At 40.0% G+C, this 17405-nt stretch overlaps 1 protein-coding gene across 4 annotated transcripts in view; it reads left to right on the top strand.

Moving 5' to 3' along the window:
• PDGFD (platelet derived growth factor D) overlaps positions 1 to 17405 on the top strand; it is a 140072-nt gene that overhangs the window by 75926 nt on the left and 46741 nt on the right. The window contains exons 2-4 of one of the 4 annotated variants that reach the window (XM_032442180.1): positions 7813 to 7999; positions 12014 to 12194; positions 12836 to 12877. In XM_032442180.1, coding sequence (XP_032298071.1) covers positions 7813 to 7999; positions 12014 to 12194; positions 12836 to 12877 — 410 coding nt within the window. Of the gene's footprint in view, positions 1 to 7794; positions 8000 to 12013; positions 12195 to 12835; positions 12878 to 17405 lie in introns of all 4 variants that reach the window. The other 3 variants (XM_015852243.2, XM_032442182.1, XM_032442181.1) reach the window with 3 other exon arrangements.

Raw genomic sequence — 17405 nt, forward strand, 5'->3', positions numbered from 1 at the left:
TGAGCTGAAAGGGAGTCCTTGTGAGCTCTGGGCTAAACTGCCAGAAATGCAGGACAGGGTGCCTTGGAGACAGAAAGTGGGAAAGTTGCTGGCTTTTTTCTTTTGTGGCTGAGTCTTGGGTTCTGGTCTCTGCTCCAAGAACTGTTTGTGCATTTTACTTCTAACCATTTCTTGGAAAATGGACATCTTATCTTGGAAGCATCCTCCAGAACCCATCCATCCCTTGGGAGGAGACAGATGTGTTCTCAGCTCTTTCAAGTAAATAAAAGAAATGCAACACAGGCTCCCATTTCCCTGCTAAGCTACTATTTAAAACAGAAACAAACAAAACAAAACAAAAAGATGTAAAATGTAATCCTATCCTTAGCATTTACCAATGGACAGCTTCACACTGAAGAAACAACTTAGAGTCATAGAATTATAGAATAGTTTGGGTCTGAAGGAACTTTTAATCACAGAATCACAGAATGACTTGGGTTGGAGGGGACCTCAAGGATCGTGAAGTTCCAACCCCCCTGCCTGGCAGGGCCACCAAACTTACACAATTACTAGATCAGGTTGCCAAGGGCCCCATCCGACCTGGCCTTGAACACCTCCAAGGACGGGGCATCCACAACCTCCCTGGGCAGCCTGTTCCAGGACCTCACCACCCTCCTAGTAAATAACTTGAAGATCATCTAGTTCCAGCCCTGCTTCTATAGTCAGGGACACCTCCCTCCAGACCAGGTTGCTCACAGCCCCATCCAGCCTGGCATTGAATGCTTCCAAGTAGGGGGCATCTACAGCCTCTCTGAGCCACCTGTTCCAGTGTCCAGAGGGATAAGTTGTGGCAGTTATTTCTCTGTAGACTGGTCAACCTTGTTCTCCCTGGATGAGCATTGCCTGTCACTGGACACAGCGCTCCAGGTCTTATTTCTGGTACCAGGTCAGACACAGGACACTGAGCTTGTGAGGATTTAAAAGTTCTTATCTTTATGTAATTAGCTGATATACCAACCCTAAGAAACTAAAAGCAGGACTGTAAAAAATTGGGATGCAGAAACAATGTCTGCCCAAACCCTATTGCCAGACTTTACAGTTCAAGAAGAAACATTTCACTTCCTTCCAGAGATTTTGGATCTTGTATTTCAGTGATGACATAGAGGGTAAAGAAACTCGCATTACAAGAGTAAATTGCCTTGATTTGTCTTTCAAATCTCCTCTTTACTGCGTAATGTTTTAACATATGACCTTCCACTCAATAATTACTTGTCTATTTGCTATAATATATTTAACATGAGAAACTTTTCCCCCTTTGACCAGATTTTCTCTCTCCTTTTATCTGTATTTTTCTTTAAAGTAATTTGACATCTTGTTGAATCTGAATTAATTTCTAAAACAGTATCTACAGAAAAATCCTCTGTTAAGACTTGAGTCATACCAGAATTCCGAAGAAAGTAGTCCTTGGTCATAAAAATATGAAAAAATAAGGAAAAATAAACAAAGGGGTCAGTTTTCATTTTCTCTGTTTTCACAAGGAGGACATGATAGAAGTTTTCTGTGAAGGCCTTCTTACTTGAAATTACTGCATAAACAGGAAGATTTGGTGTGCCTAAATCCCCATTCCCTAGTTCTTGACTTAAAAACGGTATGAGCTGAAGGCCAGTCTTGATATTCATTATTAAAGGCAATTGTGTGTATAACTGACCTCATCTTGTCTGAGGCTATTTAGTATTAGAACAAGTTTTTTATGTACCATCCTGGCATGGAGATGTTACCACTCACTGCAAACTTCAGCTTTGGTTACAGGGTTTCCCTTGTGTCCTCTGCTGCACCAGGAGAGATGAGTCCTTAATTTTTACCTCGTTTTCCCAAGGTTTTCTGCATTTTTGCTCTCTTGCTCATGACATAATTTGCATTAGTCTTATTCCACATAATGACAGCTCCACAGTCTTGACATACACATTTTCTCTTTTCCTACTTAATTATGGAATTCCAAGAAAGAAATGCATTCAGTTTGCTGTTGGTGTAAGAGTCCAGCAGGGAGATGCATTGCAACATTACAACCCATGAAAGAACTAGCAGTTAGCAGTTTCCTTATACATTGGCCCAGCATATGTTATTTTTCTGTAGACACTTCTGCTTTAATATATGGCATTCAGCATGTTCTCTTGTGTAGAACAAATCTCTATCAAGAGGTCAAGTAAAGACAAGTAATACAATTCACCACAAAAAGCAAATGTCACAGAGGTTGATAACTCCATTAAAAAAACAGTGAGGATTTGCTTTTTCAGTGTTCAGCACAGTTGAAGTCTGAGCAAGTTGCCTGCCAGAGGTGACACAGAACAGTAAGTCTTCATCTCTGAGTTCCAGGCCAACCTGCACTTCATTTTGGGATTATTTCTTTGGTACTGCATTCATAACACTGTGATGAAGGTGACCATTCAGTGATACAAATAATATTATTAAATTAGAATAAAATAGTGCTTATTATAGTGAGAAGCATTGTAACAGACTGTGAGTTAAGTGCCTTGACTTCATTACCAATTGTCCACTTAGTATTCTCTTGACTGGTCTTTGCTGTCTAGTATTGTGCTATTCCAGTTTCATTTACAGCAACCCTTCCATTCCACCACCCTACAGACACCTATGCAGGCCCATCCTGCATTCCCCCAGGGATGACTCTTTAGGAGCAGAAATGAGCTAGGTGTGTGAATCTTCTACCTTAAAAGACAGACATGTCTAGGACAAGCGCTGCCATGCAATACTATTTTTCTCATTCCAAGAGGGCTTGTAAAGTGGTGTTCACCAGCTAAGATTCATTTATTGTTTTAATTCACCAGCAAAAGAATATCATATCATTTTTTAACTAGGTAAATGACCTTACAGTTTCATACCAACCCAACAACCTGTGACCAGCTATGAAATACAGTATTTTGACCATGAAGTCTGTCATTTTTTCTCTGATTTACACAGAACCTTATGGATAACAAGTAAAGTTTTTCCTTATTGCAGGAAGATGGAGGATTAGAAAAAAGGAAAAAAGCCAATAAATATCTGAACAGTCTGCCATAAATACAGCTTGTTTGGCATGCTTGTCCCCAGGATGAACTGATTTGTGGCCTGGATTCAAAAATGTTTTACTGTTCTTTGCTTCTCACTCAGTGTATTCAGCTATTTAGATCAGGCTAATTTTCATCTGGAGGAACTGAAGAGCTATTATTCTCTCCGAAGGTTGTCTCGTATGCTTAAAAACTGGTGACAAACCATTGACCGGTGTATTTGTTTCAAAGACTGCAGTGGGGGAGGAAAGTTATATCTGGAAAACTCCCACATGCAAACTCCCAAGGTTCCTTCCTAAAATAAAATAAATAGTTTCACAAGTGGTGAAATGAACTTTATGTGGTTTCCAACAACTTTCTCCTGAGCTGTAAGAGAGGTTGAACTCATCGGGTTATGTTCCGTGGGATTTAAGAGGGTATACTGAAGAGGGTATATTTCTTGTTGTAAAACATGTCATAGTGTAGTATACTTGCAGCCTCTACCAGTGTGTCAAGAGTTTATTGATGTTGGCCAACTTCTGTGAGTACAAAGGCAAGACAGAAGTAAACTTATATACAGAAAAACACCTTAGCAAGTGAAGGTAAAACTCCAGAAACCTGAGAAAAGTGGAATGAAATATTCCACGTTATTGGTTAGGTCCTTAGACAAGGACATTCTCTGAATTCTTCTGTGTGAAGTAATTGAAACCTACAGACCCTCTTTGCTCAGTGGATATCCAAGAACAGATGGCAGATTAGCTGTTGTCAAGCAGTACTTGCATTTCAAGTTTGCCTATATTTTAAATCAAGGAACTCATTGTTTGTAGAAGGATGATAACAAAAGCAAACTTCTTTCTGTAGCAGACATGTCCTGACCGGGAGTAGGTTTAAGAGGGATGTGTCGATGCATTATGAAAGCTTGATAGGAAATGCAGGTACCCACAGCAAACACAGTAAAACTGTGGTTTCCAGGTCTTGCTACTCATGCATCATGACATCAGGAGAGCATATCCATGCTGAGAAGGAGAAACCATGGGATGTGCTGGGTGCACATGCTGGGGAGGGTCTTCAGACAAGCCCAATTTCCTGCGTACTGGGCTGAACATCACCCCATATTTCACTAGTCTCCCCTGCAAGGGGAGGGAGGCAATCACTTCTGAAAATACAGCTGCTCTTTTAACTTGGACAGCTGGATTATCATATAAACCAGTAAGTTTAAAATTAGTTGGGCAAGGATTTGGGGAAGAAAACAGAGTTTAGAAAAATGAAATATAAAGTTGCATTCCAGTCAGTTCACCCTCAGCAGGGAATTGCCTCACTGTCTCCTAGCTTCCTTCCCACTCATCTTTCTTGTGAAATAGTCTCCTTTCCCCATGTGTAAGGATGTCTTTCTAGCTCCTGCCATCTAGAGTATGTCCCTTGTGTGCATTGCTTAAATGGCCTACGTTTTTCGGCTTGTGACTTAACGCTTTCTTTTATTCATTGTGAAATGATTTTATGTGCTTTTTAGTAAATGTGACAGGCAGTGTATTACCCACTGTCATCTTTTATTTAGTCCCATAAAGCATTATGGAATACATTTACTACATGGCATTCAGGACACTGTATAATACTGTATTGTATTGCATCACAGCATGGGACAGTTCAGTGCCTTGAAAGAGGCACTGCCTTTTCCTTTTCCTCCATATTTACCAAGGGCTGTTTTCTTTGTTGTTGTTGTTTTTCTGACTTTGCCTATGGCCAGTATCTGATTTCCATTAGTTCCCCCAAGTGTACCCAATGATGACAATACTTGTCTGCTTGAAATGGTCTTGTCATTTTAGTCATATGCCTCAGCTGCTACAAGAAATACAGGAGTTGCTTACACCTCCACAAGCTGTTTTCCAGATACTTGATTTTTGAGCGGCCAACCTTCAGAAACAGAGTTTGGGATGGTTGTGTTCCCGTGTGTAAACTAAACCATTTAACTCTGCAAAACTGCACTGAAAATCCTGTTAGAAAATAGTACTTCCAGTCCTGGCTGCACCATTTCAAATCATAGTTTAACGTAAGAGGACAGAAGAAGGAATCAAACTGTTTAAAAGCTCTTGAAGAGTCTGCTCCAGTGTCAAGTGAAGGCTCTAAATAGCTTTCCATCTTATCTCATGTGAGGAATTATAGAAACAGTATTTATGTCCTTTGTTGCCAGCCAAAGTTTCTTTCTGTCTGGAAAATCCATATCTTCATACTGTGATGCTTTTGTTCAGAATCCTCTCCCCAGGCTTCCCTCCAGCCTTTCCCTTATACTGAGTCACTCCATAATTACTGTATTTACTCTGATAGAGATAAGTCACCGTGCTTTGATTTTTTTTTTACATGTACATCTTTCTTTCTCGGTTCACCTATTCCAATTGGATACCACAGAGCATCCCAATCTGTTGAATTCACAGTTTAAGTTGAATAAAAATCTGCGACAGAATGTGTCGCTTGTGGTTCAAGAGCAATGTTAGCATACCTTCTTCACTGCTGGTCCAAGTAATGTGCACAGATTTTTTGTCTGAGGTACATATAAGCACACTGTGTGCTCAATGTGTAGTCCCTTGCACCCGTATCTGAGCAGATGACACCTCCAGGGTAAAAGCCTGTGTTAGGTCTGACTGGGAAGGGGAACCTTTCCATCAGAAGCATGAACCACATGGAACTGCACAGTGAGATGTGTGTTGGTAGTGGAAATTGCAAGAGTATACCCCTCAAGAAAGAAAAGCAAAGCGCTCTCAGGTTTAGAAGGAATTCTGCCATGTTTTAGTGTAGTGAACTTTGCTCTGATTTGGGGAATGATTGCTTCGTTCAAAAGTGCAGAATATGATTTAATCAGAACTCTTTTTATTTTAAACTCTGCGAGTGTTTTTGACATAGTCCTGTTAAATACTGTTGGGTGAGTTTTTCTGCATGTTTTCAGAGTCCAGATGTCCTCAGCATTTCAGAAGAAACTAAGTAGGGTTGGCTGGACATTTTGTTTCATCCCAAATTTAGGAAGCTAAAAACAGAGAGGGTTTTGTTGTTGTTGTTTGCCCCGGGAAGAATACATAAATAAAGTAGAAGGCAGAGTTGAGTGTAGATGTTCCTGACGAAAGCTGCAACAAAACTCATTTGTGGGTGGTATTTATCTCCTCTGCATTTCCACTTTTCAAGTGTAGAATTACTTGGCCAAAACAGAACGAAACAGAACAAAACAAAACTTGCTAGTTCTGTGCTCTGTGAGCTATGAAGTCAAGGCTGTATTTCCTTGGGAAGGGTATCTCAGGATTTGAGAACATTTAATCTTGATTGGAAGCATTTTAAAAATAGATGCCACGAATAGATCTTTGGAGATTTTTACAGGAAACTGAGACTTTTCTAAGTTGAAGGTTGTTTGAAAGCTAGAATTATTACCCTGTTGGAAAGGTACAGTGAACTGTTGACACACATCCAGTCTGCTTACAGCTTTGTGCAGGGAGATATTTACAACTGGGAAGCAGCAAAATGCAACCTGAAAAGTAATTTCACTTACCATGAAACTTATAGTGTTTCTCTAGGTTCTTTTTTTGCAAAGGGTACTTAAGAAACAAATATATTTATTATTTTTAAAGAGTTTAGAAACATGGATGTCCAGTTTAAGATCAGGACACAAGGCTCTAGACGTTCATCTGCAAAATAGTGTACATGTTTCTACTAGTTAACTGAAATTTGTTCAGTGCAGTTGGCTGAGTCAAGACCTGCCAGTCCCACTGGCTGTGCTGTGAAGGAGCTCAGCTCAAGATCTTCACTCATGGTATGGGGTGTGTAGACATGTAATTTCACACATGGAGGTTCAGTTACAAATGTCTTCAGTGGAAATTGTGTGTTGCCTTGAGATGATCTGACCTTTGAAATTTCACCACACTGAAACTGACAATGCACAAAAGTCCATTTGTTTTCCAACTGGGTGCTGGGAACCCAGTCCTGTTGATCACAGCTGGATGGTGCAAGTACATGTTGCAGTTGAGAAGATGCTGTGACCTGAAGGAGGTACTTTTGACGCAGTTCCTGCTGTCCTCAGAGAAAGGGATTTGCAGCAGCTGAGGCTTTACGTCAGTATGAGTAAACATTAGGAACAACTGAGTACTTGCTCAGGCAAAGGTTTTGGAATTTGGCAAAAGTTTTGGAAAATAGCTTGGCTATTTGTCTAGAAGTTACTCAAGAACATGGTTGGTGGGTCAGATTCGGATTTCAGTTTTGTTGGTGTAAGCATGGAGTTGCTGTTCACGTTGATGCTTCTCGGAGGAAATACTTAAGTCCAATAAACAAATTAGACTCCTTTTGTTGCTTTTGCTGCTTTGCTCAGAGAACATCTCTCCCTACAGCACCAGATTTGGGAAACAGCAATGTTTGCCTTTTTAACTGATTCTGCCTCACTTGATTGTTCTCATGTTTGCAATGTCTATTGAAGTTATAAATTCTGTTTTAAAATCAAAATGGTGGGACGTGAGTTATAAAAATCACTATTGTTGTAAAAGTGACTGTAGATGTACCATAAAATAAAGAATGTGTACCACTGAGTACTGTTGTTCTTATTGTTTAATGGGGGTAGAATTAAGGGACTATACACTGTACTTCCTATTTAATAATGAATGCTCTTAGACTTGACTTTAAAAAGTCTTAAGAAGTCTTAGATTTTAAATGCAAATGCTTTGTGCTGTTTTATAAACTGTTGTGTTTTTTGCCTTCCTGTAACTGGAACAACACACTAATTTCTACAAGTTGTGACTACTAACAGAGAGCAATCACCTCACAGACTTGTACCGAAAAGAAGAGACCATCAGTGTGGCAGGGAATGGCTGCATCCACAGTCCTCGCTTCCCGAGCAGTTACCCCAGGAATCTCCTTCTGACATGGCGGCTGCACTCCCCAGAGAGCACCAGGATCCAGCTGGCTTTTGATAATCAGTTTGGACTGGAGGAGCCTGAAAATGATATCTGCAGGTGAGTGGTAAAGCCTTCTGGTGTGGAAGTTGGCAAAGGGCTCCTCTTGATGACCTTCTGGGTTAATGGCATGACCTTTGCCTTGAGACGGCAAACCAAACTCTGCATAACCCTGACTTGATCTGTGATGATCCTGTTTTAAGGGTCAGGCTTTCAGGAGCCTCTTCCAACCTGTCTTTGAGCTTATCATAAACTGAGCTATCCCAGAGCTGAAGCAGTCTGAGCAGGGTTTTGGTTCTTCTATAACATTCTATAGACAAGGGACTTACATGCTCAAATCCAGCTACCATACAGATCAGATGCTACATTAATGGGATTTTGTCCTTTGTCACCTCTGTCATGTTTCATATAGACAGAAACATCTTTTTCAGTAGGTGCATTTGTAGGTATGTCTGTATTGTGGTGTGAGGGACAGATAAAAATGCATTGAAAAATACGGTGATTTTCTTCAAATTATTGTTAATATTTAATACATTCTTTTTCACTGGCATATTTTCACTTAAAACCATAAAATATAGGTCCACAAACATCAGTATACTCTGCATACTGGTATATCTAATAGAGGATACTCTATTATATCACAGTTCCTTTGATTTCCTCTTTTAAGCCAAAGTGGCCATAAGCTCACTTGATCTGACTGATTAACCCAGATGGATAAACTGCTTTGTGACAGCAGAGCTCAGAGCTGAATCTTGCCAGTGTTCACTAAAACACCGTAAATACGATCCTGTTTTAATTCTTTAGTTTCTATTTCCTTTATTCAACTATCTGGTCCTTCAGAAGGCTTAAGATTGCCATGCACTCCAAAAGCCAGATTGCTGTGATGCTGCCTACATCAAAAGCTCAAGTCTCAGCTTCCCGCTCTCTGCCTGATCATGCCGTCATTTACACCTTATCTATGTGGAGAACTCTGTTAGGATTTCTGTACACCCAGCCCCTTCTTATCTTATCTTCTTTGGCAATTAATTTGCATTTACAGGGATTCGTACCTCTGTAGGGTTTTACGGGGTGGATTTGTGTGTATGTGTGTGTATTTGCTTTGTTAATTTTGTGTGTTACCAGCAGAGAAAATCTTTTCTGCAGGTTTGCTTTCCATTTAGCAATAAAGGAATGCAGACTGAAACTGCCTCTCCTCCCCTTGCACGATTATTGTCTTGGCAGCTTCTGCTCTGCTCGGGTATTGCTGGTCTGAGATCAGCAGCAAAGTAATGAGATACCTCCTAGCACCACAAATGCTTTCCCAGATTGAGAGTCTGATGCATACAGAAGCGGCCTGTTAATATTTACGTAGTGAATAAACTGTGGCTGACCTTAAATCATTGCACCTATGAAACAGAGGGCTAATTTACTGTGGAAAAAGATGGAGTATTTTCTTTCAAGAGCCATTAAAGGGGGTGGCACAATGAGAGGAAGTCAAGCCATTATCAGTGTTCTGGATTTTGACCTTCTTGGAAGACAGTCCAGCTGCTTTTCCCAGAGCAGCCAATTTAGGATGCAGAGAAGAGCAAAGATCTCCTATAATCCATATGTCTATAGAAGCTGGAGAAATAGCACATTCTTTTGAGAAATAGAGCTTTCCCTGGAGTTACTGGAAAACTTTTATTTGCTTCCAGAGCGAGGAATTTCTCAGGGAGACAGCTTCTGATGGCTTTACGCCTGTTCTTACTGTGTGCATAGTTACATTTCTTTGTTAATGCTTGAAAACCAAGTGCTTTCTTCTGCTTTGGTACCTGACAGTCTCTCCAGTGCTGCTGTAAAGAGACAGCTAGGCATGTTTTTAATCAAATACTGAGAATACTAAGCATGTGCTTAATACTGTGCATGTTGGACGGGTAACTCAGGGCCTCTGCTTCCTTTTGTGTTTGCTTTTGATGCTTTTTTTTTCTTTTTCCCGGAAAGTTCCTAGTGTTTTCATTTTTCACTAATGCTAATCATTGCAATTTGCATACTATTAGGCTGAACTGATTGAAATTCATTCAGGCTGAGGAGTGAAAAGGTACTTTTTTGCAGAGCTGTTGCAGCAGGAGGGGAAATAGTGAAGGCTTTGCAGATTTTTCTAGAAGCGTTGTTAGATTTCTGTGGGCACTTGATAAGAGATGATCCTGAAAAGCAATTAAGTTCCCCAGCCTCTGGAGCTCTGGATAGAAGCATAGAAACAATTGAGATTACACCAACTTACTTCCATGTTTTTTGCAGCAAAGCCTCTGCTGTTGAAAGGAGAAATGCTATCTACCTCAGAACTCCGTGGATTTGCCTCATTTTATCTAGCAGTTCACGGAACCATAGAATCATTAAGATTGGAAAAGACCTCTAAGATCATCCAGTCCAACCATCCACCTACCACCAGTGTTGCCCACTAAACCATGTCCCTCAGTGCCACATCTGTGTGTTTTGTGAACACCTCTGGGGACAGTGACTCCACACACATAAACGTCCTCCACAGCCCCCAGGCAGCACATTGATCCCTTTGCCAAGCAGGTGGGCTGTGCCTACCATGTCCATGGCTGCCAGAGAGCGGGGCCTGGCCAACAACAGTGGAGAGAACCCAGAGACCACTTTACTTCTGTCTGGAACGTAACTTTCTAATATCATAAAAACCATTTCTTTGTTTCAGCAGGGTTTGGGCAGATGTAGTTATTCAGTTATGGCAAATCTGTTATTTTCTGTTCTATGTAATTTGGGGGTTGTGGATGCAAAAGCAGCAGGGCTGATATTCTCAAATTGCAGTGTACTTGGATTTTTTCACATGGGCTCTCAGCAGAAAAAGGAAAGCAGGACTGTTATGACAGTACTATTAATCTCCTGTGAGTTGGGACAGTGGCAGGCGCCTGGTCCTCAGGCCCAGGGCATGGGGAGCTCTTCATCAGCATTCTTCTAGTAAGAGTTATTTAAAAGTCATTTAACAGTCTTAACTCCTCTTTGGAAGGAGCATGTGGCCGGGCAATAAAAGCCTTTCTGGAGTGGAGACCTCCAAGGTTTTAAAGCTTAGCATTGCTGTGAGGATGGCAACTCTCTCCATCCTGCTTGTACTCATCCTGCCCACCTTGTCATCACCTCTCCCTTGCTGGCTGCCTTACTTTTAGTTCCACAGATATCCAGGAACTGTTATTTTCATAGATGTAATTAAATCAGGACTGTATTCTCTGACTTGCTTTTTTATTTATTTTTTTCTCCAGTTCAATAAATGAACACAGTAGATGACCCAAGCCCACAAACAAGCAAGCTGTGGTAGCAAATGCCATTGCCATGTCCTCCCATCCCTGGTGTTTGGTGCTTCCTGCTCCTGTCAAAGCCAAGTTTAGACTCAGGACCACCAGGGACGTACCTGACCAAGGCATGACCTTGTGCAGACAAGAGGATCTGCTTTTTCTGGTGATAGCACTCAGACAAACAGCAGAGTAGTCCCCATTTTCTGCTTGAAAGCCTGAAATGTCATTCCAAATGATATAACAGGGAGCATCTTAGCACCTACAAAGAAGATCCTTACAGTCACCCTTCATCAGCATGTCCTGTCCCTTGTTCCCCTGGCATCTTCTGGCTCGTGCCCCAGCACAGCAGACTGGAGCTAGTGAATGCTGCTGCAGGGAGTTCAGGACCACCAGCAAGTGCACAAGTGCTTGCAGCTGTTCTGTTTGGGCAGCCTACATCAAATGATATCTTATCAGATCTCTAAATTATTTATCCACCACATGAAGTGCAATGCGTGTGTTTATTGTGCACCAAGCACATCTAAGTGCCTCACATCACTAATACAACATAGCTGAAAATACTGCCTGTCATGCTCCAGGAATACGAGAAGGAGCCATCTGAGCACTCAAGCAGTTGCTTGCAGCTTAGTATATTATGAGCTAAGCAAGCGTATCTACTATGTATAACGTTTAGCCTGGTGTTTTGTAGCAGAGAAAAGGTCCAGTTGTCAGTTCATCTCCAGCTTTGCACCTGTCTGTTTGCAGCCACCAACTGAACCAGAATTAATTAAAAAATATATATATATTTTTTTGCATTGGTTCCCAGGTATGACTTTGTGGAAGTGGAAGATTTATCAGAGACCAGCACAGTTATACGAGGACGGTGGTGTGGGCACAAGGAAGTACCTCCAAGAATAACATCAAGAACAAACCAGATAAAGATAACCTTCAAATCCGATGACTACTTTGTGGCTAAACCAGGATTCAAGATTTGTTACTCCCTTGTGGTAAGTCACCTCTCCATCTAATAGATGAAAGACAGATTGTAGTGTTGAGTGTCAATGCTTGAAGACTGAGTGGTATAGCTAACTGTATTAGATCAAACACTAATTGACTAGAAGCATTTTCGTTCCAGTGGCTACATTAATGCATCTCCAAGTAGTTTTGACATTCTGTCATTAACTATAAAATAAAGTCAAGTCCAGGCCAAGGTTTACACTAATAATACGTTTCAGAAGCACTAACACTTTCTGCACTGAGTCTGCACTGCCAGTGCCTTGACAGATGCTGCAGAAATAGTGAAAGAAATAGCTGCTCTATAAATTCTTTTTTATGTCCATTTGAGGTCAAATAAAGATAACTCCAGGGGTTACTGCTGTGATTTGGAGTTAGATGCAGAACAGTTTATTCTGCATGTGATAAAATTCTACATGCAAGGCAAAGGCTGCTAAGGTTCAGGCTGTATTTTTAACCATGTATAAACATGCATTACCAGTGTATCGTGTACAGTTTCAGTCAGTTGAAAAAAATCATGTTTATTTAGTTTTTGCCTTTAGAGAGCAGGAATGCGTATTAATTTAAGTCATTTTTGATAGAAATATGTATTCCTTGCATTGTCCTGATTAACATTATAATGCTTTTGGTACAGTGTAGCTCAAAAGAGGCAGATTTTGCAAACACTCAGGAAATGGTAAGCAGTAATTTATTATACTGTCATCATTATATTTTCATATCCTTTCCAATTCTTACTCTCCTTTATTCAGTCCGCTGTTTTTAACAAGAATAAGGAGGCTTAAAGTAGCAGTAATGTTAATGCTGTAACAGAAGAAGTCCACTGTTTGAGTCATTTCACTTCAACCTCTCAGCTTTGCATGCATGTATGCTTATGTATGCTAAACAGAGCCCATAAACAGTGCATTGTCAAGACAAGTCTAAAGCTATAAAGACTGTGCTCCCTTGCATCTAAATTGGTAGGCTTATAGTGGAGTAGGGCATTGCTCTCTAAATCCTGAGCTTTAATTTACTCTAATTTGAATGTAATCTTCGCAGACTAAAATTTAAGCAGAACCCTGTGTGGAAGACCACTGGGCATAAAAAAAGAGACAGTGAAGCTGATTCTTTACCCTGCTTGTATTTCAGTACAGCAATAAAAAGTGATGCATTTAGCAACCTTGATTCCAGACCACTTACAGCCAGTCTGATAGCATTAGCCTTTACAACAATGAATGTTATCGCTCAAAACACAGGATGCTCTGCACTGGAAAGCCCAAAAAAGCTACTCTAATTTCAAATCTATGAGTAAATAGAGAATTTTATACTCTAGCCAATGAATACACAAGAATATGATCCAAGTGCACCCTCCGAATGAAGTATTTTTTATCTTTTTTTCTCAAAAGAGAACTGTCTGGGCAGTCAGCAATGTTTGTACATCACAGCAAGGTGGGGGATGATTTGTACCTTGCTGGTTGTCAGATTCTAAGCCATCCTACCTAAAACTGCAGAATTAATATTCAGCCCATTCCGCTCTTATCCGACAGTCCCCGCAGACTCTCCAAGCTCGGTTCACATAGATATGCTGAGCACTGCTGACCCCCGAAGGTTGAACTCATTGTGCATTTGTAGGCGGTGGAGAAGGGAGCATTAACGAAGCATGCAAAAACATATGGCATTTCGTATCAGACAAAATGAAAGATCTTTACACTGCTTTTTTTCTTTCCCTTGTAACCTTCTCCTTGACAAGGCTATTTCTGGGAGCTTTCTTGGAAGAGCGTGCACAAGATACGTGCAAATCTTTACCTCCCTTTTTTTTTTTCTTGCTATATGCAGAGTTTAGATGTGCATGGCAGTTGTTTTCTTTGTATACCTGAATCTAACTGAAAAATTTCCAAATATATATATATATATATATATATATATATATATATATATAAAGCAAGCAATTTGGAGTGTTCACTTGAGTTATTGATCAGTTGCATCTTCTGATCTTGGTGCCAGAATGGTTGGGTATGTATCTCCAACTGTGCATGCAGCCTGACAACACTGCAGCATTGCTTCCTGGCCTTCTCATTTATGCGTCTTGAAGGAAGTCAGTTAAGTTCACTTCATTTGATGCAGATCAAGTTTTTACTTAGTTCAGCACTCTGCATGAGGCACAAATGATGTTCCACCAAGCTTAGCAAATACGTCCTTCATTATCTTCACATACTTGTGTTTCTGCATTAACTTCACATTTCAGTACCATTTAGAGAAACAAAAAGGGATTATTTTTTTATAGGAGGCATAAATTACACTCATATCCACAAAGATCGCATTTGCCCTTGTAAAACAAGGCATGTAACATAAGCAGCTCTTGTGAGATGAAGAGGCTCAGTCAACTCAGGGTGCTGGGATTAGAATTCAAAGTAGCTCTGGAAAATTGGACTGAAGAAATGCAAACATGATCTCTAACAGGAGAAAGTCAAAAGCCATATGGATATATGGGAGCGATTAAATGCCCAAATATAAGATAAGAGGCAATGGGCAAGGGAGCTCATCTGTGAAAAAAAGAAACAAAAAAACCCCCACCAACCTCTGAGCATCTAAAAGCAGCATCCAGCAGTTTTTTGCTTGCTAACGCTGGTTCTCTTTGTGTTTTCCTCTTGCTCCACCTCTCCCCATCTCCTCTCCCCATCTCTGCCTCTGCCCTCTCTGCTCTGGGTCTGAGGGAATAAGAATTCTGGAGGATGAACAAGATGGATGGTTTTTGAGGGAAGGGGGGAAATCCAACATGCAGCTGATGTTCTTAGAGCCACAGGATATTCTGAGTTAGAGAGGCTCACAAGTATCATTGAGTCTAAATCTTCCCTTCACACAGTACCACTCAAAATTCAAACCCTATGTCTGATAGAGTTATCCAAACACTTCTTGAACTCAAGCATTTTGATGCCATGACTGCTGCCCTGGGAAGCTTGTTCCATGCCCTCCGCCCCCTGGTGAAGAACCTTTTCCTAATACCTAATCCACTCCTTCCCATTGAATCCATTTTACTCCCTGGAGGTTGAACCTACAGGGTCGAGTGACTCCAGGAGCTTATTAGTGAGTTTCTTGTGTCCAGTCGCTTATCCTAAGTTTATTATGTTGTCAAGTGTCCTGCTATGGCAAGAAGACAGTCATACTCTGTGATGGTCTGTGATGGTGCAGAAGTAGGTTAAGTACGTGCAGCTGATGTCTCATGTCTAGGGATGTTTTACGTCCAAGGCCCCCTGCTGTATCTATCTATGCAGTTTGTTGGCATAACTTGAGTGTCCACATGGAGAAATGTCTCCCTTGAACATCTTTAAAAATTGTCTTTTCCTTCAAGCTTCACAGATTGAGAGCAAAAATGGTCTGGAGCAAACCCAGGATGGCTATTAGGCATGAGCCTCACTTAACTGCAGATTTGTTTGAAATTCTTCCCTGCCGTTATCAGTTTAAGTGCTAATTTCTCAAACAAGTATATTTTACTCTTTTTCAGAGGGTTACCTTAAAAACATCCATTTATAATAAACAAAGCACTGAGACATACCCATCTCTTTTTTCCTCACACTTTATATAATTTCTCAGTCTATGGACATAGTGTTACACAGCAAACACTTATGTGATACAGAAGAAAGTAAGTTATCTTTTGTTATTAACACAGCTGCTGAGGAGGAGGTAGGCATTGTTGGGAGAGAAGCCTCTGGCGCACTTCAAAGCAGGAGATGTGAATTTTCCATATCTTTACAGGTGCAAAATTTTATCCTGCCTTTGCTTTTAGATCAGTTACCTCAGCCGAGTGATCTTCTATGCAGCTTAACAAGTTGATATTCAGTAATCACTAAGAATACAGCATCAATTGTTTTGAGATGTAGAAATTCAAATTAAATTGCATGTGGAAATAATCCTTGAGGTCACTGTGCACAGTCCTGTTTTTCTTTCTGAAATGAAATTCTTCCAACAACCTCATTCTGAAAGGGAAGGTTAACAAGACTGGACCCTACATTTTACAAGTACGTTATCAGGGACATTTACTAAAATAATATAGGAACTAATTCAGGAACGTGCTCCAACAATGAAAGTGAATGTTTTGAATTAAAATTCCCTGCCCTGCATCTAATTTCATTTTAATGAGACATCTAGAAAATGCTGGATTCAATTTGCTAATTAAAACAATAATTTTAAGTTTATTGGAAGAGGCACATATTTATTATATGTTTATCACAGTAAATTGTTATTACTTTGCTAATCCTTTCGTTAGTCTTAAATTAAATCCATATTTTGGAACCGTGACTAAAGTCATTGTTGTAAACAAGAGCTCCAAGAAAGCTTGGAATTAAAACGTGTATAAAGATACAAAGTAAAAAACGTTTACATATACATCTTATTACAGATGTATACAAACTTATCTGCTTTTACCTTTCTTTTCTTTTCTGGTATCATTTGTGACTAGGAAATATTACGTTGTATTAATGACAAGCTTTGACTATTTGTGAATTGTAAACCTAAAATGATATATGTATGGATGTAAAAACAGAAGTTTTCCCATGATATGTTTGTGTCAAAATGTGCATCAATGTGCTAGATCCTAAATAATTTTGACCTGTTTAAAATGATGTTTCTTGCGTGAAGAAGCCTTACAAAAAAGCAATTGGAATAATGATGAGCTTTAGGTTTTGATCCGCTGTGGAATATTAGAAAAAAACAACTTTGTGCCAAACATTCAGGATGTAGTTCACTACTTGTGGTCAAAAAAAGAACGTTGATCACAACGTGGGTAAAAGCAGCACAGGCAGACTAATAAAATTTAATTACTTTCACATGCAAAAAATGCTGACTGGTTCAAATACTAGATTTAAACTATTTGGTACTTGACTGTTAAGCTCACAAGAATACACCAAAAATTCAAAGCACAAACAGAAAATTTAAATGTACCGAATAAAGCTGATCATGATACTCCTACTCACATTCATTCCGTATTAACTGAGTGGCTCCCTCTGTTTCAGAATATACTTTTACATGAATAATGCAACATTAGGGTGTAGATTTTTAAATAAATGAATAAGCAAACTTCCTTGTAAGAGTTAACAGGATAGTAAGAAGATTCAGTCACCAGATTCATTAAGACCATAAAGGATGATTGATTCTTTATCACCGGCCCCAAGGCTGAATCCATCCCAAAAGCTGCATGAACACTGCTGTGATTTTGTTTTAGTTTGTCATTT

Source organism: Coturnix japonica, chromosome 1 (assembly GCF_001577835.2).
Source record: "Coturnix japonica isolate 7356 chromosome 1, Coturnix japonica 2.1, whole genome shotgun sequence".
Lineage (NCBI taxonomy): Eukaryota > Metazoa > Chordata > Aves > Galliformes > Phasianidae > Coturnix > Coturnix japonica.